This window comes from Aphelocoma coerulescens, chromosome 1A (genome assembly GCF_041296385.1).
Source record: "Aphelocoma coerulescens isolate FSJ_1873_10779 chromosome 1A, UR_Acoe_1.0, whole genome shotgun sequence".
NCBI lineage: Eukaryota > Metazoa > Chordata > Aves > Passeriformes > Corvidae > Aphelocoma > Aphelocoma coerulescens.
The window spans coordinates 20858659-20870831 of NC_091014.1; the positions used below are offsets into that span (position 1 = coordinate 20858659).

The window sequence follows — 12173 nt, forward strand, 5'->3', positions numbered from 1 at the left end:
AAAATAGCTGGTGATAATCACCCATTCATTTATGCTTTTGTTTTATTCATGGAATGTTGTCTGTTTGGAGTTACATAATCTTTGTAAATTCAGCCTTGTAAAGAAGTTCATTGAAAGTGTTGAACACCAGGCCATCTTTGTATCACTGAAAAGCTAGAGAATATGTGTATCAATATTATCCATAGCAAAGATGTTTATACTTCTGCAGCATATTTCTCAATAGATGCTTTTTTTTAAAAAGACACATTTTATATAAAACTTTTTTTTAATGCACAGTAAAAAGTACCAGATACCTCATAGGTGTGTGCTGTCATAGTATATGGAAATGTAAGCTTTTACTTTAATCTACAAATCTGTGTTGGGGTTACAGGATTCCTAGCAGGCGATGCCAGTTGGCCATTCAGCAAGCTCTCTACCTGGGTGAAAAAGGTACACTTCATTTGACTATTAAGTTGTCTAGAGGAGTTTGTGTGTGGAGTCTTGTGGGTTTTATTGCTTTCACATCAGGGCATACTGAGAAGAGTGCATCGTAATTTGTTCTTACAGGAGTTTTCCATGTGTTGTTAGGGGCTTTTTGGTTTGGTTTTTAAGAAGAAAAAATGCTGAATGTAGTGAAGGTTTTGTCAAAATTATTTCATCTGTTGGCCATCACAGACAGGATGGGTGGAAGCAAACTTTGTGAACTGTTAGAGCCAACAAGAAATGTAGGACTCATACATACTGCTATAATAGTAGCCAGTGAAATGGCCATGTTTTGTGTTATCTCAGAATTTGTTAAAAAACACTGATTTTTTTGTTCTGTGGTTGAGTTGAATGATGCATATGACCTTCATGCAGGTCTTTACCACATTAGTTCTGATAAATCAATTTTGGCAGCTCAGACTAAGCTGATGTATCAACAGTAACATTAATCAGTAAAACATAAAGTGTTTGTGTGACTTTGAAATTTCTCTACTTTCTTTTTCTCTGCTAAATGTGAAGTGTTATTTCCGGAAAGGCTTGTGTTACAATCACCACAAGCTGTCAAGACCCAGAACACTGCAGAGTATTGTGCTGTTGATGATGGCCTTAAACAGTTTTCACAGCAGGAAAGTAAGGTATCTATTCTGTAAATGTTCCTTAAAATGTTAACCTCCATTCAGATTGGTTACAGATACTAATTGTACAGCTACTGGCAGGAAGGAATTGCATAATGGAGTATCAAAGAATCAAAGCTGTATTCTGATGACAGAAGTTTTTGTTTGCTGCCTGGACATGGGGGATTTTATAACTGATACTATAAAGCTAACAAAATGGAAAGTGCTTATTAAAAAATGTGTGATTGTGATGGCAATTGTCAGATTTGCCTTAGAGTAGTTTTCATAGCTACTGTTGAGTAGATACTTAAGTCCAGTCACTGTGGCAGGAAATAATACTGTGATAGAAGGTAATCATCCTCTTCTGAGTGGATTTACCCAGGCTCAGCTGCCACTTGTATTAATAAAGTGTAGAAATCTTTCTTAGAACAGACTTTAGGAGGCTGCCTAATTCTCTTTCCTTTTTGAAGCAGGACTGTCACCAACAGTAAATCAGTCAGCTTGGGGGATGTGGGCAGCATTTCTTTACTGTTGTCTAGAGTTTTCACAGCGTCTGCATAACCTATGCTTTACCACCTTTACACTCAAGATTTTTTCCTAATTCCCTAATTATTTCACCTGCAATTTGTCCTTTGCAACAAGGAGTAATCAATCAATCTGGTTTGAAATCAGTATTATTGAGATGATTGAGGCATGATGTCCAGAACCTTGCCAACACCACATTCCCTACAAGCAGTTTTCTCCCATGCTACAGTCTGAAAGGAAGGACATGTCCACTAAGGAAGATGCATTTATCTGTGCATCTTGTGTAGTGGTCTGGAATGTGACTGTTTTCTTTTGTGGAAGCAAACAAGTTGTGTAGTCATGGCTTCAAAATCCTCATCTGAGCCTGCAAAATATTTGTGGAATATATGTTTAATGTTAGCAGAGCCAAACTATTAGAAATCTTAAAATGCAAATTCCTGGCACTATCTTCTACTACTCTTTCCTTTCTGTCTTAACAGTAGATATTCTATTTAATGGGAAAAAATTAAAGCTTAGCAACTTCAAAAGTATTAGGGAAGATAGTTGCCTGTCTTCTTAAGGTTATAAATGCATTTATCTTCACTTACTGTTTTCAGGTCAAAAAAAAGCAGAACAAACAGACAAAAGGTATGACATCGAGGGAGGTGGACATAACAGATGTGGTGGAAGTAACTCTGCAAACAAGCCAACTTGGTGTATTTTCTGTGCTTGAATAATAAGTATCACATCAGTAAATCAGGGCTGAGTAAGATCCTTTAACATGTCCTTGTGCTCTGTCTTTTAAAGACAGATTCTAGAACTACTGACAGGAGGTTTCTATGGAGACTTTTGGTGCATTACTTAAACATCGCTAATTCACAGAATCCTAGAATGGTTTGGGTTGGAAAGGACCTTAAAGATCACCTAGTTCCAACCCTTCTGCCACAGTCAGGAGCACCTTCCACTAGACCAGGTTGCTCAGAGTTCCATCCAGGCTGGCCTTGAACACTTTTGGGGAAGGGGGAGCAAGCATCTGATGATATATTTTTTAATGAATAAATAGTCATATCCCAGTCATTTACTCAGAACTTTTTGGTCATACTGAGGGTTTTCAGTTTGTTACTGGGATGCTGTCTCTCATCTTTGGGAAAGCTTCGCTAAAGATGCTAAAAGCATCCCAGATTATTCTTATGCTATTTTTGGAAAAAGTTACTTTAAATATCAGTGTACTGAAATGCCTAAGAGGGTAATTGTGTAATTTTTTATCAAAAGGGTGCTGAAGAATTACTGAGTAATTAGCTAGAATGCACTTCTGTCCAAGGGTTAGTAAGATTCTGCTGTTGAAAGCTAAAGCTAGACTAATTCAGACAGGATTAAGAAAAAAATTCCAGCAGTTGTAACAGAGAACTGATCATGTAGTACTGGTACCGTCCCCGAAATGCCAGTTACTGGAAGTTTCTCAAGTTTTGCTGTTCTAGGACAAGAAAGTGAGCTTGATTCTAAAATTACTGAATAGAGTTTTTATGGATTGTTGGGTTATGTAATCATGGTCCTTTTCTGGCTTTCAATAAAAAGCCAGTACACTTTGGAAATATTAATGGCTTATTTTCTACTTGGTATTCTATGAAAACTGATTTTTGAGAAACTCATTAGTTGTTACAACAAAAGGAAAATAAAAATTTGCAGAAGCATATTGTGAATTGGAATTGCTTTTATCTACATATGTTAAAAATATATATGTGAAGTTCTGAGATATGCTTGTCTTGATTATAGTTGGTGAAACTGTGGCACTTAAACAGAGACATGGTGAATTTTTCAATCCTGTGCTGAATGTGCAACAGAAACTGGCAGTGAAAAGGATACTGAGTGGTGAATGTCGCCCCACACCTTATCTTCTCTTTGGACCACCAGGAACTGGAAAAACAGTAACAGTAATTGAAGCTATTTTACAGGTAGTGGTGAATGACAAATCAGTCATCTCTAGTCTTTTCCATGTTGGAACATTTATAGTGTTTCCGTAAGTACCATCATAATTTTTTCCCAAGGAGTTTTCAAAACACTCTTTTTAAATCATTTTCTATAGTTCCATGAAGGAGGAAAATCCCATCTTCATATGGATGTAACAGAATTCTGAATGGCTTATTTTCAAGTCTTTTTGTCTTTAAAACTTCAGTGAACAGTGTCTGCCTTGTGATTCCAGTAGTGCATAATGTATTCATGAAGCACAGGTACACATTGATATGATAACCATGAATTAATTCTGTTGTGGATACGCTCAGTTTGAGAGTACTTAGTCGTAACCATTGACAGGAGTGTTACTGAACTGCAGAAGAATGAGTGGATATCACACATGTGCAAAACTCTTCTGGGTTCTATATTCAGTGAAATAAAATGGGAATGTTGGCGCTATTGATGCTTCTTAAATAACCTTTTTTTTTAATATCTGTATTCTTTAATATAGATACACTTTAGTCTCCCAGGTAGTCGGATTTTGGTATGTGCACCATCAAATGCTGCAACAGATCTGATCTGCTTGCGGCTGCATCAGAGCAATCTCTTAAAACCAGGAACTATGGTCCGAGTTAATGCTGCCTTCAGGTCAGCAGAGGTAAGTATTAGAGATACCTGCCACTTAATATTTCCATTTTAATATTTTTACCTTAAAATACTGATTTAGTATTTTAACTCTCAGTGGCTATTAGGCTGCTTAGGCTTGCTGAGGATCCAAAGTATTGCTTCAGCTTTTCCAGAAGATTAAGTGGAAAATGTTGATCATAATACTTAATTTGACTGTATGAGCATAAGATCTTCACCTCTTTCTTGTAGTGCGTAACTCTACAAGCAGCAAATAGGCATTTTGGGGATTTTTTTATTTGATTCATTGTTTTTGTTATTTTATCTGTCCAAGTTAAGACTACTTACACAGAAAGTAAGCAAGTAGAATCATCATCTCTATGCAGGACACATACATTGTGGGTTCATTACATACATACATACATACATATTTATACATATGTATATATATTTATACATATGTGTGTGTATATATATAGAGGTATATTTGTATATATATACAAGTGTATATATACATATGTGTGGATGTATATATAGATACATATATGAAGTATCCAAGTGTTCCATATTGATCCTTACAATAAAGCACAGATGTCCTGCATATGTACTGCTTTGCTTAGGCTAATTAATTCATTCGTTTTGGTGTATGAATGGGTCTAAATCTATGTGTTTTGCTCAGCTTTTAAAATAGTCTTCAGAGAGCTTTTCTATTCAAATTTTAAAATTCTGGTTTAGGCTGGCATTTTGTTACACCTTTTTGTTTTGCAGCAAATTGATGACATGGTGAAACCTTACTGCAAAGATGGGGATGATATTCAGAAAGCATTGTGGTCCAGGATTGTAATTACAACATGCAGCAGTGCAGGATTGTTTTATCAAACAAATACACGGTACAGTACCATCGACAGGAATATCACTGAAATGGCTGGATGACACAAAGCCCAGAGCTTTTAAAGACTGTCTGAACTGTAACTTGGGCTGTTTTAATCGTTTATTGCATGCACCTTTATTGTGAAGAAAGCAAAGCACTTGGTTTTGGTAATGTTTCAGCAGGAACTTTCTTCATGGTAAATTTAAGAATTATCTTGAGTAGTGTTTGAGGTTTTTGAAACAATAACTTCTCTGCCACCAGTGGAAATTATATTGCTCTTGACAATCATTTTGGCTCAAAATGATTGCCACACTAAAAATTTTATTATATTTGGCTTTTACCAAGTCACCTTTACTAACTGTAAACAACTATCAATCGTCTCAAGTGCTATTAACAAGGTTGTCTCTGTCTTGGATTTTACCTTTGGAAAAGGACACTCTGAAGCTTTACTACCTTGAGTTGTTTGGCAGAAACAAAGCTTGGGGATTGTCTTTGCTACATCAAGTGCATTGTTTAACTCAATACCTTAAGGAAACTGAGAATAAGGGAAGCTTATTGCTACAAATAATGTTTTAATTAAGGGTTGTGTATATCAGAGTATGTAAGTGAAATCAAAGATGAGAACTTAAAGTTACAGGGTTGGTTTTTCTATATTTCCTTCTGGAAATACCCATCTTTGTTCTGTGTCTGTGGGGTTGCCTGGCATACTTGCCTGTCAAGGATGTTAACAGAATTGCTGAGGTCAACCACAGGGTGGCAGAATGAAGTAATGTGAAAAGAGCCCTGTTTCAGGTTAATGTTGTTTAATTACAGGCTTGGACATTTCACTCATGTGATTGTGGATGAGGCAGGTCAAGCAAGTGAGCCGGAGAGTCTGATTCCAGTTGGGTTGGTTTCAGAAGCTGATGGGCAGGTAGTTCTCTTAACATCATTTACTGAAAGGGAAAAAGCTTGTTTATTATTTTCATATTTTGTGAATTATGTAGAAAGCAAGCAGCCATTTTCTGGTAATGAGTTTTTTAATAGAGATTATTCATGCATAATATCAATTCTCTACACTAAAACAACTTTCTTTACATCTAGAACAAGTCTATGTTGGTAGGACTGGGTCAGTATGTGGAAGATATCAAAATAAAAGTATGCATTCCATTTAAGACAAAAACATACTTCTGTCCTTTGCAAAAAAGTGTTTGAAGGAAAGCAGATATTAATTGATCTCTGAATTCTGAAATGTGTATGTCATTATAAAATGAAGTTTCAATAACAATTGTTTTAATCTAAGATGGATGTTTTTAAATTTCGTATACAGATAATTCTCGTTGGAGATCCAAAGCAGTTAGGGCCAGCAATAAAATCGAAACTTGCGCAGACTTTTGGATTAAGTATGTCCTTGCTAGAAAGACTGTCATCAAGAGAGCTGTATCAGAGAGATGAGGATGCTTTTGGTTCCTGTGGAGCATATAATCCTTTATTGGTGAGTTAAACTTTCCATTAGCCCTTTTCAGCTCAGTCAAAAAAGGAGAAGTTGTGGTTACTTACCATGATTTTGCTCCCTGATGCTTAGTGACAAGTCTACCTTGAGCATTAGTTTTCTAGAAAAGCTTGATTCGTTTGCATATGTAGTCTGAACAGTAAAGATGCTGAGCCCTCCAGCATGTTAAAAACTTTTCCTTGAAGGGGTCCTCTGTTGTTAAGCAGTATAAGTCAAATATGGTGCACAATAGTTTCAAATTCCCTTTCATCTTCATTGTCCACATTTACCATACCATCATAACTTAATTTTTCAAGATGAAAAAGTGCAATTTCTGCTTTTAATGTGAAAAGACAAGCAGAATCTCTTCTTTGATGATTAATTTTGCAAACATCATGTTTCACAAAGGGAAGAAGAGAAACTGTTCTTATTTCTTGATCATCTCTTCCTTTGAAGGATAGCTTCCCCAGACTCTTGTATGGGCAAGTAGCTAAAGTCCACATTAAGTGGCAGAGGTAGCATAGTATTTAAACATGTACAGATGTTTGAGCTGCTTTCGATTACTGTCTGAATCTGAAAAATAGGGCTGATGTTAAGCTTCCTAAGATGCCTTCCTGTTCTCATGGTAACATATTTCGAAGAATTAAACTGAGAGCAAAGGATTATTAGATGACCATGGAAGTAGAGAAGGGAGGAAATCTGATTGCAGATTTAGGGGTGAAAGTGAGGGTATTTGACCCTCCTCAAACCTGTTACCACAAACTTTGGTTGTTGTGTTTCATATGCAGTGCTTAAGGAGATTTGGCATAGTGAGAGAGCAGGAAGTGTGAGGGCTTTAAGGATGCGTTTCAACTGGAATATCCTACATTATCCTTTCTATAGGACTGGGGTTTTTTTAGCTGGTTATTACTGTCTGGAATGCTTCCTTAAGACTGTTCTTTCATTTAAAGACAAATAGTTTCAGATGTCTTAAGGCCAGCTTCTATCAGCTGTTCTGATGCTCCCTTTTTGCTTGTCAGTACTTCCTCAGAAGAACACATTACATCCATGAAAACTCCATGGATATAATCTGACTCTTAAAAAAAGATAATATGTCTGTAGATCAAATGTTTTAAGAAACTGGAGAACGACCAATTCATCTATCATGTACATTCAATTCTCTTGGTTTCCCCTTTGGAGGGGAAGGAGATGGTCCTTCAAAACACTGCTTTGATGTACTTTTTACTTACAGAAGACCACACCTGCAGTTTTTGCCTTGAATGCAGTTCTTTGGCAGCTTTAGAAATGCTGAATGCTAGCAGATGGTAAGGTAGTAGGTGTGTTCTGAGAAGTCTGATGAATAATGACCTGTTTCAGTTACTGGTTTTGGGTTTTGTCTTTGCAGATCACTAAACTCACAAAGAACTACAGGTCGCATTCTGCATTGCTTGCCTTGCCATCTAAATTGTTTTATCATAAGGAGCTAGAAGTTTGTGCAGATACTTCAGTAGTAACTTCTTTGTTGAATTGGGGAAAATTGCCCAGGAAGGGATTTCCATTAATTTTTCATGGAATAAAGGTATGTAAAATGTTCATACTGTGAATTGTATAGGCTTGCTAGCAGTTTGCTGATTTCTTTAGAGTAAATTCTAGAAAGGACATGAAAAAGATTAAACTGTCTCTCACAAGTAATGTGACTTCCTAACCGTCTGGTTTTAGAAACAACTACTGAAGTCAAATGTTTGCTAAGAACTTGAGCAGCTGCCTCTTGAGGTGCATTGTGGAGACATTTTCATACAAGTTTAAATTCATAGCAGATGACCAGGATGGAGTTACCATCAGCTGCTTTAGATTGGTTTTGATGGGAGTTTGCTACGTTAAGATGGATACAAGCCTCTAAAACTGAAGGGATCATGAGGGTTTAACTTGGCAGAGGAAAAAATAGTACCTTGGAAAGTAAGGTTTCTTTAGTCTTCCAAGAAGTTAGTAAGAAGTGGTAATACCTGCTGCTTGGAAAAGCTTGGTTTTGAACTCTTCCACCTTGCACAAAAGCAAGATACCAGCTTGTTAACACATGTTATTCTGAGTTGAGATATAACTCCTTTGTTGCATACTTATAATAATGTTGTCATATCAATTACATTTATAAATGTATAAAAAATATATATAAATTGTGAGGTGATACTTGGTCATTAGAAAAGGTGTATAGAGAGGAAAAGAAATTATATATAACATTCCATCACTTTTTTTGCATTCAGGAGGTGTAAGAATAATCTATTAATAAATAAATAGTCATTTCTGCACCTGATCTCCATCATGTCATTTCCTTTCCCCTAACACAGGGCAGTGAAGCACGTGAAGGTTGCAGTCCTTCATGGTTTAATCCAACTGAAGCAGTTCAAGTAATGCAGTACTGCTGCCAACTGGCTAAAAGTGAAGCCTCTGCAGTATCAGTGACAGATATTGGAGTGATTGCACCATATCGTAAACAGGTATAATGTTTAACAGGTCTGATGTCTTAAGAGCTTCAAAAGTGCTGTATTTCATCTCATGTATTTATATGGTGGCTGTGGTTTGTTAAAGCAGGAGGGCATATGTCAAAATTTCACTGTTGTGTGAAATTGTGATGTTACACGGTGTATTATCAGTCATTAACGATGCTGCCATTGAAATCTAAACCTAGAGAAAGACAGCAATAGTGGCGTTCTACTGGTTTTTTAGTTTTAAAAATCAAGCAATTAAGGAGACCAATTTGGAAATAGAAGCAGATTTTTCAGTTGCTGGAACTAAAGAGTGCAAGTCAAGAATTTATTACCCAACAGCTGGAACAGCAATCTGATTCTGTCGCTGTCTGCACTGAAGAGTGGAACAAAAGGGAATTATTGTGAAGTAGGTGGCATGACACTTTGTTGTGGCTTTGAGGAGACTAGAGGAAACAATTACTGTGACTTCTTAGCTGTCCTATAGTCAGACTTGAAGTTTGTACTGCTATTGAAACCTCTAGAGAATGCTGAACATTAACTTGAAACGCTGTGCTTTATTTTTAAATGTATTTGTATCCAGGTGTGTTAAATATGTGATGTTTACTTTCATTTTAAAAATAAACTTAATCCCCTTCCTGTTGCAGAGAAGGTTTTGGACAGTGCACATAATTTTTTTTGGTATTCATGTCTCAGCATTCGTAACCTTGCACATGTGGCTTGGGGGAAACACTGGGAGGTGTGTAGAAAAGACCAAGGCCTTGTGAAGAAATCTCACCTGCAAATTAAAGCTTTGCTTGTACTGATCCAACTGGTCAGGTGCATGTACCTGCCTGTGTTTGCAGTCATTTGTTTTTTTCAAATATGTATTCATAGAATTGATGTGACTGAATTTCTTATACTCCCTAAATGATGATTTCACATGATTTAATGTGTCCTTCATCTGCCTATCTTCATATGCCCTACAAGGCATGTGATAGTACAGTCCACATTAAGAAAGTCACTTTGTATTGCAGGAACACTGATTAGAAAGTAGTCTTTGACCATAATCTTCAGCTTAGTCAGGCATGATTTCTTCTTAAATCTTTTGGAGCACTTCAGTTATAATCTCTGAACAGCTTTTAGCAGATGGCAGTACAGCAATCCCACATGTACCAGGATCCCAGTGCCTGAAACTCCTTGTTCTCTTTCTCTTTTGGGAGGGTACTTAAGATCATATCTCACCTCTGCCTTTGACTCTGCATGATGCATCTGGCAAGCAAAGGTGGAATCTTTGTAGTTTTCTTGATGGGCTAAGGGAAGCTGCTTGCCCTGCCACATCTGTGGTATGCATGGTTTCAGATATGATGCGTACTGGAAAAAGAGGGTTTAAGGATCTAAGTTATTCTCTTTAAAATCTGGACTACTAAAAATCTCTTGCCTTCTGCCCAATTTATGGTAGAAGGTGAAAGAGTGCTCTCTAAGTTGTGTATTAACTGTGATACTTTCTTGTAGGAAAAGTTACTGTTTTATTCTAAAATCTTGCTGATGATTGATGGTTAAGCTCGGTGTAGTCATTCCTTTCAACATTGCCATGTTGAAGCGCATACATATATATGTGGTATGGTTCTGGTTTTAAAGCAGCCCACTCTCAAATGTAAAACTAAATTCAAACCCTTTATTTTTGCTTTGGGTTTTTTTTGTAGGTGGAAAAAATTAGATTTCTTCTCAGAAGTATTGATTTGGAAGACATAAAAGTTGGCACAGTAGAAGAGTTTCAAGGGCAGGAGTACATGGTTATCATCTTATCAACAGTATGTAAATTTACTGTGGTCCTTTTGAGAATTTTTACATGTGTAATTCTTTGTGTCTCCTTTTTGATACAGGCCTTTAAAAGAAAATTTAGAAGCCATATTTTTGTCAGTCTGTCACAGTATTTGAAAGCAGAGCTTATTAAGTGCATGCACGTAGAGTTATTTTGCTCTTTAAAATCTGGATTATTAAAAATCTGTTGCTTTCTGTTTAAAATATGGTATAGTAGTATTTCACATTTGTAGCTTGGAGGAAGAGTCTGGGGTTTTCTCACTTGTGTTTTTTTTCCTGAAGGCAGTGGTACTGAGCTTACTTTCAGTGTTCCACATGATACCATAGCTTTTCAATCCACCATTGGATCTCTTAAAGTAGTTCTAGGTGTGTACTATGCTCTTATTTATAAGAACTCGTTATTTAGGTTATGAAAATTTTCTTTTTTCAAAGATAGGTTCAAATATAGATGAAATATGGGTGAAAATCTAATGAGTCATAGTTTTAGCACACTACTTGCTTTGGCTGTTTTTTCTATGCTAAGTCAAAGCACACTGATGAGGCTATTGAAGGAGGCATACTGAAAGACCCATTGTGAAATGTCATTCACCTGAGTGGATTGTTGCAGTAAGGAAATATATTAAAGTTACCCTGTGGTATGTTGTGTTCTTATTATTTTATTTCTAAAACTATCTATAATTAATTTTAGGTGCGATCTCAGAAAGTCCTAATTGATGATGAAAAACACTGTTTGGGCTTTCTCTGTAACCCAAAGAGATTTAATGTGGCAATTACTAGAGCAAAAGCTTTGCTGATTGTCGTGGGAAATCCTCACGTTCTTGTGAAAGTAAGTTTTGGGTTCATATCTTTGAATTGCGTGTGTTATTTACCACAGCAGTTGAATGATTTTGTGGTTTAATCTGATGTGAGGGAGCATCAGAATTGCTAGGAATTTGTACATTGTGCTCAATCTGCATTTGGGAATATCTGAGCTCCATGGGTTCCCGTACGAATGGACAGTTCAGGCACACGTACAGTAGATTTCCAAGCACAAAGGAAGTGGTGCTCTGTGCATACAGACTCCTAGCTCCTTTTTGTTTCCAGCATGGAGGCTCTGACCTCCTCTAAAGTTCTCCAGCAGCCTGCAAGTCCAGTAAGCATGTTCCAGATAACCTCATGCAATCAGATTCTTCACAAAATGTAATTGCTTCACTTTTTAAATGGAGGGTGGCAGAAGTGATTGTTCCCAATTGATGCAATGAGACTCCTTTTGAGCTCATGCATGGTCCTTTCACAGGAATAAGTTGAGCTTGTCTTAATATCTCATTCTATTTTATTTATTTTATTATTTAGTCTTACTTCAGGAACAAGAAAGAAAACAGTGTTCCAGAAATGGTCTGAGTAAAAATTTAGTTCACCCATACCTAACATGTAAT

General features: G+C 36.6%; 1 protein-coding gene across 2 annotated transcripts in view; it reads left to right on the plus strand.

Moving 5' to 3' along the window:
* Positions 1-12173, plus strand: part of MOV10L1 (Mov10 like RNA helicase 1) — a 35352-nt gene that overhangs the window by 20774 nt on the left and 2405 nt on the right. Inside the window, exons 14-25 of one of the 2 annotated variants that reach the window (XM_068995705.1) lie at positions 371-429; positions 982-1097; positions 2198-2228; positions 3354-3532; positions 4042-4188; positions 4923-5044; positions 5839-5938; positions 6335-6499; positions 7881-8054; positions 8818-8967; positions 10641-10748; positions 11447-11584. In XM_068995705.1, coding sequence (XP_068851806.1) covers positions 371-429; positions 982-1097; positions 2198-2228; positions 3354-3532; positions 4042-4188; positions 4923-5044; positions 5839-5938; positions 6335-6499; positions 7881-8054; positions 8818-8967; positions 10641-10748; positions 11447-11584 — 1489 coding nt within the window. The other variant, XM_068995712.1, reaches the window with a different exon arrangement.